This window comes from Sinocyclocheilus grahami, unplaced genomic scaffold (assembly GCF_001515645.1).
Source record: "Sinocyclocheilus grahami isolate Dianchi unplaced genomic scaffold, SAMN03320097.WGS_v1.1 scaffold224.1, whole genome shotgun sequence".
NCBI classification, from domain to species: Eukaryota; Metazoa; Chordata; class Actinopteri; order Cypriniformes; family Cyprinidae; genus Sinocyclocheilus; species Sinocyclocheilus grahami.
Genome location: NW_015505403.1, coordinates 421827 through 439853, shown reverse-complemented (window position 1 = coordinate 439853; position 18027 = coordinate 421827). Strand labels below are relative to the sequence as shown.

The window sequence follows — 18027 nt, the reverse complement described above, 5'->3', positions numbered from 1 at the left end:
AATCGAGTTTTAATATTTTATTAGCTAAACAAACGCAAAGCTTCCACCAAGAAAAAATAGTTCCTAGCAAGAGTACAGCGCCGACTGCTGTTACCCGGATGAGCCTGTGTTATCAGCTTTTACCGGTTGTTATCGAGGGATAACATACCTCAGAATGTCGCGACTGACCAATCAGAATCAAATATTCCACAAAGCCGTGTAATAAATATTTTTAACGCGTTAAACTGAAACAATTAATCTCCTCTGTTGACACGTTTGACAGCACCAATATACAGTAGGTTATATATATATATATATATATATATGTCGCCGTGATTTTGCCAAGTAAGACATGTTCCTGGATCAACATCTTTTGATGATCCTGGATTAACATTATTGTCCAAAAATATAGACTTAACCCAATCCCTACCCCTAAACCTAACCTTACCCATAATTTATTCCTAAAATCAGTGGGAAATGATAGCTGATTAACAAGGGTGTAGAAGCACCTAACCCTGATTTTAAGCCTAAAACAGATATTTCCTGAAAAGTTATATCTCAACTCTGATTGGTTGATTGGAATGTTGTTCCAGGATCAACAAGGATGTTGTACTTGGTGAAATCACGCTCACCATATATATATATATATTCTTACAAAAGAAGGTCTGTTATAGGCTACTAATATAATTTTGTGTGTGATTTTGTTTGTTTGGTTTTATGTGTGACTGGAAATCTCAAGCACTCTCCCCATATTATCAGGTAAAGCACTTGTCATCCTTTTTTACATATCTGTCATCTAGTTAGTTCCTAGATATTCTTTGATAGTCTCTTGTTCATGCCTAACATAAAATTTGTTAAGGTGTTCATCTTAAATAATTCATGTCTTCATTTGAAATTATGGTCATTGTATGGTTATTGTAGTAAAAATCTAACACTCTTACTCATTCTGCTCTAGACTTGAATTGTGGATCAGAAACCTACAATCCCCATGAACAAATGTGTTGCTCAGGGAATCTGTATAAGAAGGCATCAGCACTTACTAAGGTATTGCTTTTTGACCTGAAGCTTAAGTTTTGCAGAAATGGAAATTCAAATAAATTGGAGATTTCTCTGAACACTATTATTTTCGGTAATATGCTTATTAAAGGGGTGGTTGATTGTGATTTCACTTTTTTAACTTTAGATAGTGTGTAATGTTGCTGTTTGAGCATAAACAATATCTGCAAAGTTAAGACACTGAAAGTTCAATGCAAGCTGAGATATTGTCTTTTAAAATTATGGCAGTTTAATGCCTACAAAAACGGCACATAGGTACTACAACGAGCTACTTTCTGGGTTTGTGATATTTCAAACCCAGAAATGTACATAAACCCCACCCCCGGGAACATGCAACAAAGGGGGCGAGGCCATGTGCTGCTTTAGAGAAGAGGAAGAGTTGTTGCCATGCCGTCTAAACTAGGGGGTGCTCGAAAAAATCTTTTCTTATATGAATTGCGATTTTGTCTTCAAATGATTCTAATGGGCTACATTCACACTGTCAGTTTTTGGGATTGACAACTGCATTTTCTTTACAGGTGTGAGTTTCGAAATGTCCCATTCACACAGCAGCTTACAGTTGCATTTGGAATACTGTCTGTATGAACGTGCAAAAGGAGTCAAGCCCGTATTCCTTACCAGTAACCATAGCGACAGTGACCAAAGTAAAATCAAATATGGCGACATCCATAAAACTGAAAGTCTTATCACTTTCTGACATGACAACAGTCCAATCGAGCCACGAGTTCTTTCGTCAAATCTTCATTAACTGACAGCATCCTTTAAATTAGGTGGAGAGCGCAGTATTTGAGTCGCGCGCAGAACACAATACTGACTGGAGCGGCTCCGGTGGAAAACTGACGGGATCTAAAAATTTCAGATGACAGACACGCAACTAATTTCTCCGTCACTGTAAGTTACCGAAAACACGTAACAAACGGCGTTTGTGCAGCAGAGCGGCTCTCTCACACTGTATAACGTGACAGACAACTAGTTGTCCAGTCCTGTTCCGTTCACACAGCGTGTGTTCCGAGAATGCGGTTGTGAGTCCTGAAAATGTACAGGTGTGAGTTCGGTTACAGAATGCGGTTGTCATGCCCGTAAATAACCGAACTGTGTGTGAACGTAACCACATTAAGGACTCAAATACAGGACTGACAACTGTATTCTGCTGCTGTGTTAATGTGGCCCATGGATTCACAAGTTTCAAGATCAATGTTCTAAAGCAGTGGTTCTCAATCCTGTTCCTCGCGTCGCCCTGCTTTGCAATGATCTATCATTAGTCCCGTCAATGGAGGCCTCTCTGAGCCATCGGATTTGATCAAAAAGTGCTTAATTTGTGTTCTGAAGATGAATGAAGGTCTTAGGGGTGTGGAACGACATGAGGGTGAGTAATTATTGACAGAATTTTCATTTTTGGGTGAACTAACCCTTTAATGTTACATGTTACCTTGTCAATGTTAAAATTATTTTTTAATATATCAGTAAAAAAGTATGACAGGCTTTTACTCAAGTCTTTATCACTTTATTAAAATTAAGCGAAACAAAACGACAAATGTTTACTTTCACAAGTATAGGCTTGAAGTAAGCTGTCTCTTGCCTGTAGACTCAATCAGGTAACAAAAATGTCGGGAAACGACACCTCTGGCCATTCCATTGGGTCGTTTGTCCAGTCACAGACGGACAGTCCGACCCAATATGGCTTTTTCTACATATGTTGCTCTGTCGAATGGCAGAAATTATTTTATGTAGGCCATTCTGAGTCAACACCATGCTTTTCCAATGAGGGGGAAAGGATTGTTTTCCCCCACGCCGACTCCGCCCACACAGCTATGACGCAACACCGATCAAGTCTATCCACCTTTTTCTTGTCGTAAAAATGGGCGCGGCCATTTGTTAATTATATGGGTCTGGCTTCCGGTCTCATCTGCGTCCACTCCGTCCAGCTATTTTTAGCTGAGCAAAACAGTTCGTTTTGCTGCTTGATATTGAAAGTTGGTGTGTCTTATCATATTATTTTAATGTATTATCTTAATTATGAACACACTGGTTTGTAGTGCAAACAGTTTTACCGTTTACTGCACGTTGTTATTCTCCTCGTTATTTACCTATAGCGGCTAATGAACCGGAAGTCTCACCCATAGGCTTACTTCTGCGTTGAAGAGAAAGGTGGATATTTAGGACGCCATTGTTTACAATACAACCAGAGAACATTCTGAGGTGAGGGACGAACGTGCAATAGGTGGTTTAGCGAATCACAACACACTGGGCCAGCTGCTAACCAATCTGAGCCCATTACGTATTTCTGAGGGAGGGGCTTCATAAAACCAGGAAATCATCAGATCATTCATTGGAGAAGGGACAGAGAGGTGTAGAATAAAGGTAAATTATGTGAAAAAATAATGTGGTTTTTGAAAAATGAAGCATTAACACATCAGTGTTTCCCCTGCCATTGTTTTAGGGGGGCGGGGGGCGGCCGGGGCGGCACCCCCCACCCCCCTTGAAGGTCAAGTTAATTTTATTTAATTATATTTTCTCTATAGCGCCAGATCACAACAGAAGTAATTTAAAGTTACCTTTCTTATAGAACATGTCTTTACCTTGTTCTTTCATTAAGCAAACTAAATAGCCTTATATGTTATTTATCTTATTTACACGACGGAATGTAATTTCAGTCTCTACGTTATGGTCGCGCTCTCTGCATCACGCACAGCGGAGTTCCGCCCGATACACACACACACACAAGTGAGCCCACTCCCACTAGTATTTGTAAATATTAAGCCGCAAAACGAGTCCTATTTAAATATGAATTCTGCATGTCTCTGTGTTAATGAATGGCGCAGACGCGTGGTTTTGTGTAGTACTCGTACTGAAACGCTCGTGACGCTTCCGGTGATATTAACCTCTGCCGTCTCACTGATGAGGACATAAATACATGAACAACATCTCCAGAACTGCTCTGAGAGTCACTTCATCAGCATTTGACCGTTTCATTTGAATAAAACTATCATCATGTCATACACACACAGAAATGTAAAGGTATTCACGGCAACCCGTCAAAATAAAAGTTCGGTTTAACTTGAGGGCATTGGCAGAAATATATTACTATTGTTGAGTAGAATGTATGTAATACATACATTACCCCCCCCACCCCCAAAGCCGTGAACCTAGGGGAAACACTGCACATGTTAGACTGCACCCCATAAACACATTAAAGCCTAGAAAAAACAGTCAACCACCCCTTTAAGTAGTTGGAGAAATGAGAGTATACCGTTTTCAAAAACTCATACATTATGCATACAATATTGTATAGTACTATATATACCTGTGTCTTTCAGTGCTGTGGCGAAGATGCTTACATTCTGTCAGATGACAATGTGCTGTGCTGTAATGGAATCCTTCATCGCAATGTGCCTGAGCAGTCAGAGTGTGTTGGAGGTGTTATGTATACTCCAGCAAACACTACTTGCCAAATGTCGACCCGTCCTCGTCTTGGCGAGCACTGCTGTGGAGGACAAACCTTCAATCCTCGCACGCATATTTGCTGTAATGGACACAGGTAGGCCCACAGATTACAAAGATTTGATTTAAAAGTGCACTTAGTACTTTTTTGCTCATGTTTTAAATAATTTTATTACGTTTTGATTCATTTTGAAATCATCCAAACCTTGACCCTTGATCATAAAGGGGTCATCAGATGCCCATTTTCCACAAGTTGATATGATTCTTTAGGGTCTTAATGAAAAGTCTATAACAGTGGTTCTCAACTGGTTTGGCCTTGGGACCTAAAAATATACTTTTATATTGCAATAATTTCACATTCAATCTACAAATTAATGTACAAACAACATAAAGACAGTATATTTTTAAATATTTGTTTAATAGCATATTTTGTTCTGACTGAAGGCCAGTATCAATGATCCCAATACTGATTTATCTATAAAGTTGCCCCCCCCCCAATATTCAACCACTGACTATAGCCATTCAACATTACAGTATAATTGAGAGCTATCAATTTTAAAATTTATTAGACTTTAAAAAATAACTATTAATAAATTCTAAATTAAATATAGATGAATCCTTAAAGCTATAAAAGTTATTTTTCCTCTTCTTTTCATTGTCCTTTGATTAATAGACATCACAGAGGCTGATTATTAGCTTATTTTGGCTGTTATTTCTTTAAGAGCTGGCGCTGCTGAACGTGACACGGATCTGACACGCATCATATTTTCTCTCAACTCTTTTTACCTTTTCTGACCCACTTCAGGTCTTAAAGTTTCTATTAATGAGCTGACGAGTTAAATCGGGTTTGTTAGATGAGTGAGGCAGTGCTGGGCTGCTCCAGGACACTTGAAAACCATTTCAGAGACTTGTTCTTAAATGTGACTCATAAAATATATTACATGCATGCACAGTTTTAAGGCAGCTTTAATCGCCTTTTTGGTAACTTCATGACTTAACTGACTATGACATTGCATGCACGTGGTTTATTTCGTGCTTTGATATGAAAGGATACAGGCTACAGCACGCGCCGGCGCCTTTGTGCGTGCAATTGAAGAGCACACGCTTTGAGCACAGTATCATTTCAGCACTTGCTTGACTCGCGCGCTGAAGTAAAGTGGAGCGTGCATCTGAAACGTCTCCCGTTCTCAGTCGTTCTGCGACTGAATAAATGCACTTCTTGTTGAGAGAAAAAGTGACAGAAGCAGCAGTTGTGAGTGGGGTGGTCAATATATATATATATTTATATATAAATTAAGTTAAGACTGTTAAGAATATGACTAATACTGAATAAACAGCCTATAAGGTAAGGCTATTAAATAGCAGTCCCAAACTAGTTTTTGTTAACACAATTAAGTTGGTATGAGCCACCACAGTCATTTAAACATATACAAAATGACACAAAGTGAAAATAACATGGTATTTTTGGGTTATGGAAACAACAGTTACAATGTTGAATATACAATATTAACATGAACTGTTAATGAAACGTGAAAACTGCTCCTGAATAGAATGAATATCATACTTTCATGCAAATCCTTCCCAGCTAACACACGCAGTACCAGTTATGTGATTTATCGGTACTGTACTTTTATTTCACACGTTGCATGCTCGTAGTTTCTGTGCTTTAGTGAAGCGATATACGAACACGGTATAACATCTGACAGGACAGGATAGTTTGCTTTTCTGAGGTGAGAGACTTTTTATTTCATAACAAGTTACAAAAATAACATCTCGGTTACGCATGGTAACCCTCGTTCCCTGAAGGAGGGAATGGAGACGTCACGTCAGATGACCGACGAATTGGGATCTCGCTTAGAGAGACCAATCTACTTACAGTGTAAACTAAACGAGCCAATGCACATCGGCATGCGATTATTGCATCCAGCTGTCGCGGATCACAGCGTGAGTATAAGTAGGCAGCTGGTGCAGCACATATTCAGATTTTCGCTGAAGAGCCGAGCCGGTACCCCGGCTGCTCAGCGGTGGTACAGAAGATATGGTGAGGGAACATGACGTCTCCAGGGTTACCATACGTAACCGAGACGTTCCTTTTCAGTCGGTCACTCTCGACGTCACGTCGGATGACTGACGAATTGGGATCCCTACGAAAGGGCCATAGCTACTGCCCCTTCCAGTGTCCTGTGGAAGCCTCCTGCACCCCTACTTTTTGGCGCAGGCCAGTGCTTACCACAAAAAGAACAGCTACTGCTGCTATGGCACTACCCACTCAGTAAGACTGGATAACACTGGGAAAACATACCCGTACCACTTGGAACAACAATGTTGCGGAATCCTTCCCGAAGGAGGTTTCGGAAGCACTTACACATATGAACAACCGTTTAGGCACATATGGAAGATTAGAGGTGATTGTAACCCTCTTGGAAAATAACTGGAAGTCTGCCGTGGAAACACGGGCTCTGAGGCTATACCGTGGACTTTACACATATGGGATCCACTTAGGTCTCTACATATGGAACCCAGCCCTCTACCAGTTCTCACAGATTCATCGAATGAGGGCCTGGTGCCGGACGCTCCGCCACGTTTGGCTGCCAAGGGGATGGTGGAGCTCGACCGGGTCTACGATATGGACTTTCTGGAGCGGGTTTAACAAGCCGACCCGAAGCCGGGGTCTCTCAGTGCTTCTACCCATTTGAGGCTCCACACGAAGGCTATAGAATCTAGCGAGCGTGTTGGGGGTCGCCCAGCCCGCAGCTCTACAAATATCTGTCAGCGAGGCGCCATGAGCCAGCGCCCAGGAGGATGCAACACTTCTAGTAGAGTGAGCTCACAACCTGAATAGGTAGGGCACACCCTATGCCTGATAAGCCAGGGTGACGGACAAAGAGCTGGTCTGAGGTTCTGAAGCTTTGTGTCCGGTCTACATAGCATCTTAATGCTCGGACGGGACAAAGCAAAGCTAGGGCTGGGTCTGCCTCCTCCAGGGGCAGCACTTGCAGTCTCACCACCTGATCCCTGAAGGGAGTAGTAGGAACCTTGGGCACATAGCCGGGCCTGGGCCTCAGGATTACCTGGGAGTCAGCCGGCCCGTACTCTAGGCACGAATCGTAGACGGAAAATGCGTGCAGGTCCTCTATCCTCTTGATGGAGGCCAATGCATTAAGGGTGGAGGGACACAGCCTTCGCTCCAGCCCCTGCTCTAGAAAGGACATTTCCGGGGGTCTTCTCGGTGAGAAGAACACCACTCGACGAACAGGTTCCACTTCAAGGCGTAAGCGTGTCTCGTAGACGGTACTCTTGCCGAAGTGACGGTGTCAACTACCTCTTGGGGTAGGTCACCTAGTACCTCCGCTTCCCGTCCAGGGACCAGACAAGAAGTTTCCAGAAGTCTGGATGCGGGTGCCACAAGGTGCCCTGTCTCTGAGTCAGTAGATCATTCCTCAGAGGAATCTGCCAAGGAGGGGCTGTCACGAGGAGCATCAGTTCCGGGAACCAAGTCGGAGGGGGCCAGTAAGGCGCCACGAGCAAGACCTGCTCCTCGTCCTCCCTGATCTAGCACAGTGTCTGTGCGAGAAGGCTCACTGGGGGAAACGCGTACTTGCACAGGCCCCGCGGTCAGCTGTGTGCCAGTGCGTCTGTGCCGAGTGTTCCCTCAGTCAGGGAGTAGAACAACTGGCAGGTGAGAGGTTTCTGTAGAGGCAAACAGGTCTACCTGAGCGGCTCCGAAATTATTCCAAATCAGCTGGACCGTCTGGGGATGGAGTCTCCATTCTCCCAGGAGCACAGCTCGTGACAGCTCATCGGCTGCCCGGTTGTGCAGACCAGGAATGTGAATGGCACGAAGCGACCTCAGATGCTTCTGACTCCAGAGGAGGAGGTGGCGGGCGAGTGGCGACATGCGACGGGAGCATAGACCACCTTGTGGGCTGATGTACGCAACGGTCGCAGTGTTAACATCTTGAACGGTAACCGTCTTTTGAAGGGCCCGGTTCAAGACACGCAGCTCCAAGATCGGTTGTAACCCATCGCCTTTCTTGGGTACAACGAAGTAGGGTCTGTAAAACCCCATCACCATATCGGCTGGAGGGACCGGCTCTATTGCATCCTTTGCCAGTAGGACTGCGATCTCCGCACGCAAGACAGGAGCATCAGCCGCCTTCACTGATGTGAAACGGATGGCGCTGAACTTGGGGGGCGCCGGGCGAACTGAATCGCATAGCCGAGTCTGATGGTCCGCAGGAACCAGCGAGACGGTATGGGTAGCCAGGTACCCAGACACCACACAAGCTGGACCAACAGGACCACCGACATAGCGTGTAAGGTGGAGGCAGCTTCTCCACAGGCTGTATAAGCATCGCTGGCCAGACGAGTACCTACAGACCCGGGAGGCACGGTTCGTCCTGCCGGGTGGAGGCGGTATTAGGACACAACTGCATCGCAACCGACCGCTCCAAACAAAACCTTGCCAAAACAGCTTTTTTCAGAGCAAGCCATTTTCTTGCATGCCGCTTTAAATGCAAATGAGCTCTGCTCACCCCGCCCTTCTCTTCCGAGCCGCTATCTGAGAGACGATAAACTTTAGCCGCATTTATCGTGAAACATGCTAACTAGCACGTTATTATGAAAGGCAATTTGCAAAAATTCATAAAAAAAAATTATGCTCACTTCTTCTGTAAGTGAGGCTCGATCACGAATGATTCACGCTAACAAACGCATTTAGGTAGATCTGGGGCGCATTCCCTTCAAAAACAAATGTAATCCACTGTGTCTTTAGATCATAGATCATCTTTAGACATCCTCGGATGTCGGGAGTAAATGGCGACTGCTATGACGTCACACAGACAAGAAGCTGAGAACGTTATAGGGTGGTTGTGTACACACACTGCCAACACACATTTAAGTTCAAACAACTTGTAAAAGTTGACCCCTTTAACAACACATCCACCAAACAGGGGTGACCTGCCTTATGTAGAATAACATATTTCTCACAAGTATGGGTAATTTTTTGTGCTAATAACTTTTTGTAGTGTCTTTCTCTGCATGTTCCTGCTCAAGTAGGTCTCAGGTCAGGAAACAAATAGCAGTACTTGTGTGAATCTCTGATAATCTAGTAGCTTTAGGCAAAACCATTAAAAAATGGCAGATTATTGTTTGGCCTGTAGCCTGATTTCATTCTGCCCATGCTGTCTTGACAAACGAGGCTTTGTCTGTAACTGGAAATTCAAACCAAACTGATACATGCAGAGACAGCATAAGAATGTACTTACTGGCACTACATTTCTCAAAAAAGACATATTCATATAGCACAGCTCTAGGACAGTCTCTCAGTCATCCAGGCCACCTGATAAACCTACAATAATTTTAAAACCACATGAATGACTTTTCTTTTAAACTTTTTTGATGTTGTTGTTTGTTCTATTTAGCCACAACAAGATGAATGGCAATTTCTGTTGTGGTTCAGAAGTCTATGACCACCACAACCAGTTCTTGAGATGCTGCTCAGGTCATCTCTACAACCTAACCCATTTACGTGGAAATGCAGAGTGCTGTGGAAGCCTATTGCTGAAATATAGTAATCACATTTGCTGTTCCTCCTCAACCAATTCCGTAATGTATGACACCAAAAGAAACCACCGTTGCTGTGGGCATTACTACTACAACACATCCCTGTGGAGCTGCTGTGCTGAACGTCTCAAACCAACACCAAAGCCTAACAGCTCTCCTGAAGAATACAGACCTAAACCCCTAACAGGCCTCTACCCATTTGAGGCTCCACACGAAGGCTATAGAATCTAGCGAGCGTGTTGGGGGTCGCCCAGCCCGCAGCTCTACAAATATCTGTCAGCGAGGCGCCATGAGCCAGCGCCCAGGAGGATGCAACACTTCTAGTAGAGTGAGCTCACAACCTGAACGGGCAGGGCACACCCTGTGCCTGATAAGCCAGGGTGATGGCATCCACTATCCAGTGGGCCATCCTCTGCTTAGATACTGCATTCCCCTTCTGCCGGCCTCAATGACAGACAAAAAGCTGGTCTGAGGTTCTGAAGCTTTGTGTCCGGTCTACATAGCATCTTAATGCTCGGACGGGACAAAGCAAAGCTAGGGCTGGGTCTGCCTCCTCCAGGGGCAGCACTTGCAGGCTCACCACCTGATCCCTGAAGGGAGTAGTGGGAACCTTGGGCACATAGCCGGGCCTGGGCCTCAGGATTACCTGGGAGTCAGCCGGCCCGTACTCTAGGCACGAATCGTAGACGGAAAATGCGTGCAGGTCCTCTATCCTCTTGATGGAGGCCAATGCATTAAGGGTGGAGGGACACAGCCTTCGCTCCAGCCCCTGCTCTAGAAAGGACATTTCCGGGGGTCTTCTCGGTGAGAAGAACACCACTCGACGAACAGGTTCCACTTCAAGGCGTAAGCGTGTCTCGTAGACGGTACTCTTGCCGAAGTGACGGTGTCAACTACCTCTTGGGGTAGGTCACCTAGTACCTCCGCTTCCCGTCCAGGGACCAGACAAGAAGTTTCCAGAAGTCTGGATGCGGGTGCCACAAGGTGCCCTGTCTCTGAGTCAGTAGATCATTCCTCAGAGGAATCTGCCAAGGAGGGGCTGTCACGAGGAGCATCAGTTCCGGGAACCAAGTCGGAGGGGGCCAGTAAGGCGCCACGAGCAAGACCTGCTCCTCGTCCTCCCTGATCTAGCACAGTGTCTGTGCGAGAAGGCTCACTGGGGGAAACGCGTACTTGCACAGGCCCCGCGGTCAGCTGTGTGCCAGTGCGTCTGTGCCGAGTGTTCCCTCAGTCAGGGAGTAGAACAACTGGCAGGTGAGAGGTTTCTGTAGAGGCAAACAGGTCTACCTGAGCGGCTCCGAAATTATTCCAAATCAGCTGGACCGTCTGGGGATGGAGTCTCCATTCTCCCAGGAGCACAGCTCGTGACAGCTCATCGGCTGCCCGGTTGTGCAGACCAGGAATGTGAATGGCACGAAGCGACCTCAGATGCTTCTGACTCCAGAGGAGGAGGTGGCGGGCGAGTGGCGACATGCGACGGGAGCATAGACCACCTTGTGGGCTGATGTACGCAACGGTCGCAGTGTTAACATCTTGAACGGTAACCGTCTTTTGAAGGGCCCGGTTCAAGACACGCAGCTCCAAGATCGGTCGTAACCCATCGCCTTTCTTGGGTACAACGAAGTAGGGTCTGTAAAACCCCATCACCATATCGGCTGGAGGGACCGGCTCTATTGCATCCTTTGCCAGTAGTGTAACCCATCGCCTTTCTTGGGTACAACGAAGTAGGGTCTGTAAAACCCCATCACCATATCGGCTGGAGGGACCGGCTCTATTGCATCCTTTGCCAGCAGGACTGCGATCTCCGCACGCAAGACAGGAGCATCAGCCGCCTTCACTGATGTGAAACGGATGGCGCTGAACTTGGGGGGCGCCGGGCGAACTGAATCGCATAGCCGAGTCTGATGGTCCGCAGGAACCAGCGAGACGGTATGGGTAGCCAGGTACCCAGACACCACACAAGCTGGACCAACAGGACCACCGACATAGCGTGTAAGGTGGAGGCAGCTTCTCCACAGGCTGTATAAGCATCGCTGGCCAGACGAGTACCTACAGACCCGGGAGGCACGGTTCGTCCTGCCGGGTGGAGGCGGTATTAGGACACAACTGCATCGCAACCGACCGCTCCAAACAAAACCTTGCCAAAACAGCTTTTTTCAGAGCAAGCCATTTTCTTGCATGCCGCTTTAAATGCAAATGAGCTCTGCTCACCCCGCCCTTCTCTTCCGAGCCGCTATCTGAGAGACGATAAACTTTAGCCGCATTTATCGTGAAACATGCTAACTAGCACGTTATTATGAAAGGCAATTTGCAAAAATTCATAAAAAAAATTATGCTCACTTCTTCTGTAGGTGAGGCTCGATCACGAATGATTCACGCTAACAAACGCATTTAGGTAGATCTGGGGCGCATTCCCTTCAAAAACAAATGTAATCCACTGTGTCTTTAGATCATAGATCATCTTTAGACATCCTCGGATGTCGGGAGTAAATGGCGACTGCTATGACGTCACACAGACAAGAAGCTGAGAACGTTATAGGGTGGTTGTGTACACACACTGCCAACACACATTTAAGTTCAAACAACTTGTAAAAGTTGACCCCTTTAACAACACATCCACCAAACAGGGGTGACCTGCCTTATGTAGAATAACATATTTCTCACAAGTATGGGTAATTTTTTGTGCTAATAACTTTTTGTAGTGTCTTTCTCTGCATGTTCCTGCTCAAGTAGGTCTCAGGTCAGGAAACAAATAGCAGTACTTGTGTGAATCTCTGATAATCTAGTAGCTTTAGGCAAAACCATTAAAAAATGGCAGATTATTGTTTGGCCTGTAGCCTGATTTCATTCTGCCCATGCTGTCTTGACAAACGAGGCTTTGTCTGTAACTGGAAATTCAAACCAAACTGATACATGCAGAGACAGCATAAGAATGTACTTACTGGCACTACATTTCTCAAAAAAGACATATTCATATAGCACAGCTCTAGGACAGTCTCTCAGTCATCCAGGCCACCTGATAAACCTACAATAATTTTAAAACCACATGAATGACTTTTCTTTTAAACTTTTTTGATGTTGTTGTTTGTTCTATTTAGCCACAACAAGATGAATGGCAATTTCTGTTGTGGTTCAGAAGTCTATGACCACCACAACCAGTTCTTGAGATGCTGCTCAGGTCATCTCTACAACCTAACCCATTTACGTGGAAATGCAGAGTGCTGTGGAAGCCTATTGCTGAAATATAGTAATCACATTTGCTGTTCCTCCTCAACCAATTCCGTAATGTATGACACCAAAAGAAACCACCGTTGCTGTGGGCATTACTACTACAACACATCCCTGTGGAGCTGCTGTGCTGAACGTCTCAAACCAACACCAAAGCCTAACAGCTCTCCTGAAGAATACAGACCTAAACCCCTAACAGGCCTTATCCCTGAAATGTGCAATAAAACAGGTGATGTTCTTGAACAAAAAAAAAAAAAACATGAAATACTAAACATGAAATACTAAAAAAAATTTGGAAGTAGACTAAATTATCTCATTTTTATGTGTGTGTGTTTCTAGTGTTCTTTGGCAGAGTGGAGAGTGTGGCACTTGAAAATGATCTGCGTCATGTGGTGTTGAAAGTTGTGTGGCAAGTCAATATGAAATCTGAAAATTTAATCAAAGACCCTTGGCTTCATGTGTCCCTGGATCACTGCAGCTCTCCTGCCACAGATAACGGCATGACCTACCTTTGGGAGGAAAACCACAATGGGAAGTACAAGCTTCTCTCTCACCCTGTTGACCTAACATCTGACATTTACATGTTATATTCTGTATGTTACCAAAAGAAGGGATAGAAATATGGATTGAGGTCTATTTACCATCATTTCAAAGCATGCAGGTTGTCATAAGATTCCTGATCATTTTTATCCATCATTAATGATAAATGACAATAGAGGAAAGTCTCTGTTACTATACACAGCATTACGGCATCACATGTTGTGCATCTGTGCTTTTTACCTCATTGGATATTTTTATTTCATCTCAATAATGGATTGATCCTGTTTGGAGTGATGCATTACTCTTATTTATTCAGTGAGGTAATTTTAAGCTTTGTTAATGTGAAAAATGGAAATAGAATCAAAAAAGAAAACATTCTTCTTTTTTAATATTGAGTTCTCTTAAAGAGTTATTTTTTATCTAAATTGCTGGGCAGTGTTAATTTTATATATTTTAAGTTGCACTGCATGACTTAAGAAGCATGTTTTTGTAATCGTACTGTATTTGATCAGTCTCAGGTCTATTCCAATTCTGTTCAATTTCTAACAATTTGATGGGTTCAGGGGCCTTCATGTACTAAACTCAGAGGTGCTCAAAAGCAATTAATGGCTTTTATCCTAATCCTTGAGAAGACAGAGGTTATTTCATTATATATATATATATATATATATATATATATAATAACAACAACAACAGCTGTGTATCATTCAGGCAAGAGCACAGTATTAATAATCTTTTGAACAGGGTCATTTTTACAAATTCAACTATTATCTTCTCTTGTGGACTATATGTAAACATCTTTTATGTGAAATATCTTATTCAGGTCAGTACTAAATAAACAATAACCTCTTATTTTGGTATAATAATTAACATTTTGCAGATTCTGAAGGGGGGGGGGGGGAAATTTTAAATTTTTCACCTCAATTGTATCTAGGCTAGATTGTATCCTGTTATTCTGTCTCATGATGGTTTTAATGCTAGTCATATCATATTAAATAATTATAAATGATTATTATAATTCAACTATATAATGAACAGATTTTTTTATAGACAAAACAAATAAACATTTAAAATGTCTGGAGTAAAACCTGACATGCACTTTGTGGTTTTGTGTACTGATTCTGTTTGAATAACTCCAAATTAAGATTTTATAAACATTTAAACAATGTGAATAAGCAGTTTAAAAAGTAGCATTCCCTGCTAATAAGGCTGGAATACACTACACAACTTTTAAAATCTGAACTGTAAATTGTCAGTTCCGACTGTTTCAAATCTGCAAACTAGCTTGACCTGTTATCAACAGGCATCACAGATTTGTGGAGCAGACCAACATAAGGACAGAAAGTAACAATTTTAACAATAGCTATTGAAGGAATGTGCCACATTATACATAGCATAACACCCTAATGATATGTAGCTATAGGCCCGGACCAGTCAGAGTGCCCATGTTCCACCCTAGTGAAAAAGTAAAAATATACTAAAATGTATTTGAAATACATTTATTTCATGATAAGTATACTACAAATAAATTTTCATATTTATGTACTTAATAAAATGCCCTGCAGTTGTACTTTTAGTATACTAAACTGGTCAACTTCATGCACTTTAATTGTGAGGAAGTAGTGCTGAAGTCCAATTAAAGAATAGTATATTTGATTGTGGTAAAGTGGAACTATTGCAAGTATACTTTAAGTACACTTTAAATATTTAGCATTTAAAGTGCAATATTATTCAAAGATCATACAATCCTCATTAAAAGTGACATTAAAGCACATTTTTGGCTTATTAATAAGAAATGTGCATTGTGCACAAGTAATCCTCCAAATAAAGTTTCATTAAAAATTTTATATCACTAGGTCTCGAGTTATCTGTCAGTAAATATTTTTATAGATTTGAACTATAATTAGTATGAAATAAATGTATTTTAAATATATTACTTTTTTACTAGGGCAATGACCCTTGTTGAGTTCCAAAACCTCAGAATGGGCACATATCGGAAACTGACCTTGAAGTAGAAGTAGAAGAAGGTTGTCTGGTCTGATGAATCCTGTTGTTTTTTACATCACATGGACAAGGCAAGAGAGGCAGTGCCTCCTCAAAATATTGGATGAGGGGGGGGGGGAATCATAGTACAAAAATAAAATGCCAATATTACAAAATCTAACATTACAGTTTTTCTCGATTGCTAAAACACTATAACCAGGCTTTTGAACTAAAATTGCAAAACCATAACGCTATTTATCAAAAAGCACCCGATTCCCTAAACTCTAAACACTACTCCCCTGTTTTGACACATGAGTCAGATTTGTTGAGCTGTCACTGCAGAACTCAACACAAAAATCCCTTAATTTCTTATTGTGTACACCATGTGGTCATTTTGAAAGCACTAACATTCAATACTGCTCACTCAAGTCAGCACAGCTTGAGCTCAATTAGCACACAATTCCCCAGGTGAAAACACTAAGAGTTAAAATTGAACATACATCAATCAGATCCTTCAATACATACTTTAGATAAAAAGGCCTGAATCAGTTCATTGAGTTTTGGAACAATGGATCCACAGAGAAATGAAGGAGGAGGAGAAGGAGGGGGAGAAAGAGGAGGAGGAGGAGGAGAAAAAGGAAGGGGAAGGGCAAGGGCAGGGAGACAAGCAGTCTAGGATAAAATTCGAGCCACTTTAGTTGACCATGTCCTTGTCCATGGTATGACTATGAGGGAGGTTGGGCAATGAGTACATGCGCTTCACCATCGCCTCCATCATCAGAACCCTCATGGAGGAAAACAGGTAGGTGTACTTCCAGTAAGACTGCTCTGTACAGTAACTTTTGAGTGCTGTACTCTGCTGTGACAACGCATACACTGTTTCACTATGCTACTGTAATTAAAGAAATGCATCAAATTGTCTCACATACAGATAGAGTTTCAGTATGTTTCCATTTTTTCCTGTAAAAAGGATGTGTGACAGTTACAGTAATGAGTGCTTCTATTTTTGTAGGACACAGAGACGACTACTTGGTGGAGGCAGGCTAAGGCTTTTGTCGGAGGAGCAAGAGAGGGAGCTTGTAAACTTGGTCATTGCCAGTTAGTTGACCATGTCCTTGTCCATGGTATGACTATGAGGGAGGTTGGGCAACGAGTACATGCGCTTCACCATCGCCTCCATCATCAGAACCCTCATGGAGGAAAACAGGTAGGTGTACTTCCAGTAAGACTGCTCTGTACAGTAACTTTTGAGTGCTGTACTCTGCTGTGACAACGCATACACTGTTTCACTATGCTACTGTAATTAAAGAAATGCATCAAATTGCCTCACATACAGATAGAGTTTCAGTATGTTTCCATTTTTTCCTGTAAAAAGGATGTGTGACAGTTACAGTAATGAGTGCTTCTATTTTTGTAGGACACAGAGACGACTACTTGGTGGAGGCAGGCTAAGGCTTTTGTCGGAGGAGCAAGAGAGGGAGCTTGTAAACTTGGTCATTGCCAGTAATGTAATCTGCCTGCGAGAGATTCAAAGGAGAATGATTGAGAATAATCATTATTTTCGAGAGATAAATGCCATCAGCCTCTCTACAATTGATCGCATCCTCTGAAAGCACCGGTTCTGGATGAAACCGGCGTACCCTTTTGAACCCTTTGTGCCTTTTGAACGAAACTCTGACAGAGTGAAATACCACTGCGCACTTCTCTAGGGTATAATCCATTCAGAATTAGTATGAAACTAGTTTTACACATAGGCTACACCCTGCAAAGTTTCGGGAATTACATCCGCATATTTATGCAGGATTCACTCTCGAAATAGCAGTGATTGGCAATGGACGGAACATAAAATATGTTGATTTAATTCTGGAACCGGTCCTGGCCAAACCTCCAGAGACAGCGCGCGTCCCGAGTGAGATCTAATTCATGGACCAAAAGCGTGTGTAAACTTTATTGAGATCGGGACATATCAACCAGTAATTTCATTTAATTTCCAGTAATGGACTGGAGAAAGTTCAGCAATGAATGGTATGCGATTTATAACAGAATATAGTCCCACAACTGATTGTTTATTTTTTTAAGATAAACAATTTAACAAAATTTAAGAAAAATATTAGGCCGATTAATTAATTTCAACGTTTATTCAAACAACTAATAAATTATATAGGAAAGTGAGCAAAGAACATAAATTTTACTGTATCAACGAAGATTTTGAAACTCCGAATCAGTTAAACCATT

General features: G+C 42.8%; 2 protein-coding genes across 2 annotated transcripts in view; both read left to right on the top strand.

Moving 5' to 3' along the window:
- LOC107596893 (galaxin-like) overlaps positions 1-12797 on the top strand; it is a 24641-nt gene extending 11844 nt beyond the window's left edge. Inside the window, exons 8-12 of the mRNA XM_016287751.1 lie at positions 719-738; positions 935-1023; positions 4353-4573; positions 9900-10245; positions 12744-12797. Coding sequence (XP_016143237.1) covers positions 719-738; positions 935-1023; positions 4353-4573; positions 9900-10245; positions 12744-12797 — 730 coding nt within the window. The remainder of the gene's footprint in view (positions 1-718; positions 739-934; positions 1024-4352; positions 4574-9899; positions 10246-12743) is intronic.
- Positions 12798-12853: 56 nt separating this feature from the next.
- Positions 12854-14437, top strand: LOC107596866 (galaxin-like). Its single transcript, XM_016287715.1, has 2 exons — positions 12854-13498; positions 13609-14437. The coding sequence occupies exons 1-2, from the start codon at positions 13117-13119 to the stop codon at positions 13884-13886; spliced, it is 660 nt and encodes a 219-aa protein (XP_016143201.1). The 5' UTR covers positions 12854-13116; the 3' UTR covers positions 13887-14437.
- The last annotated feature ends 3590 nt before the right edge of the window (positions 14438-18027 follow it).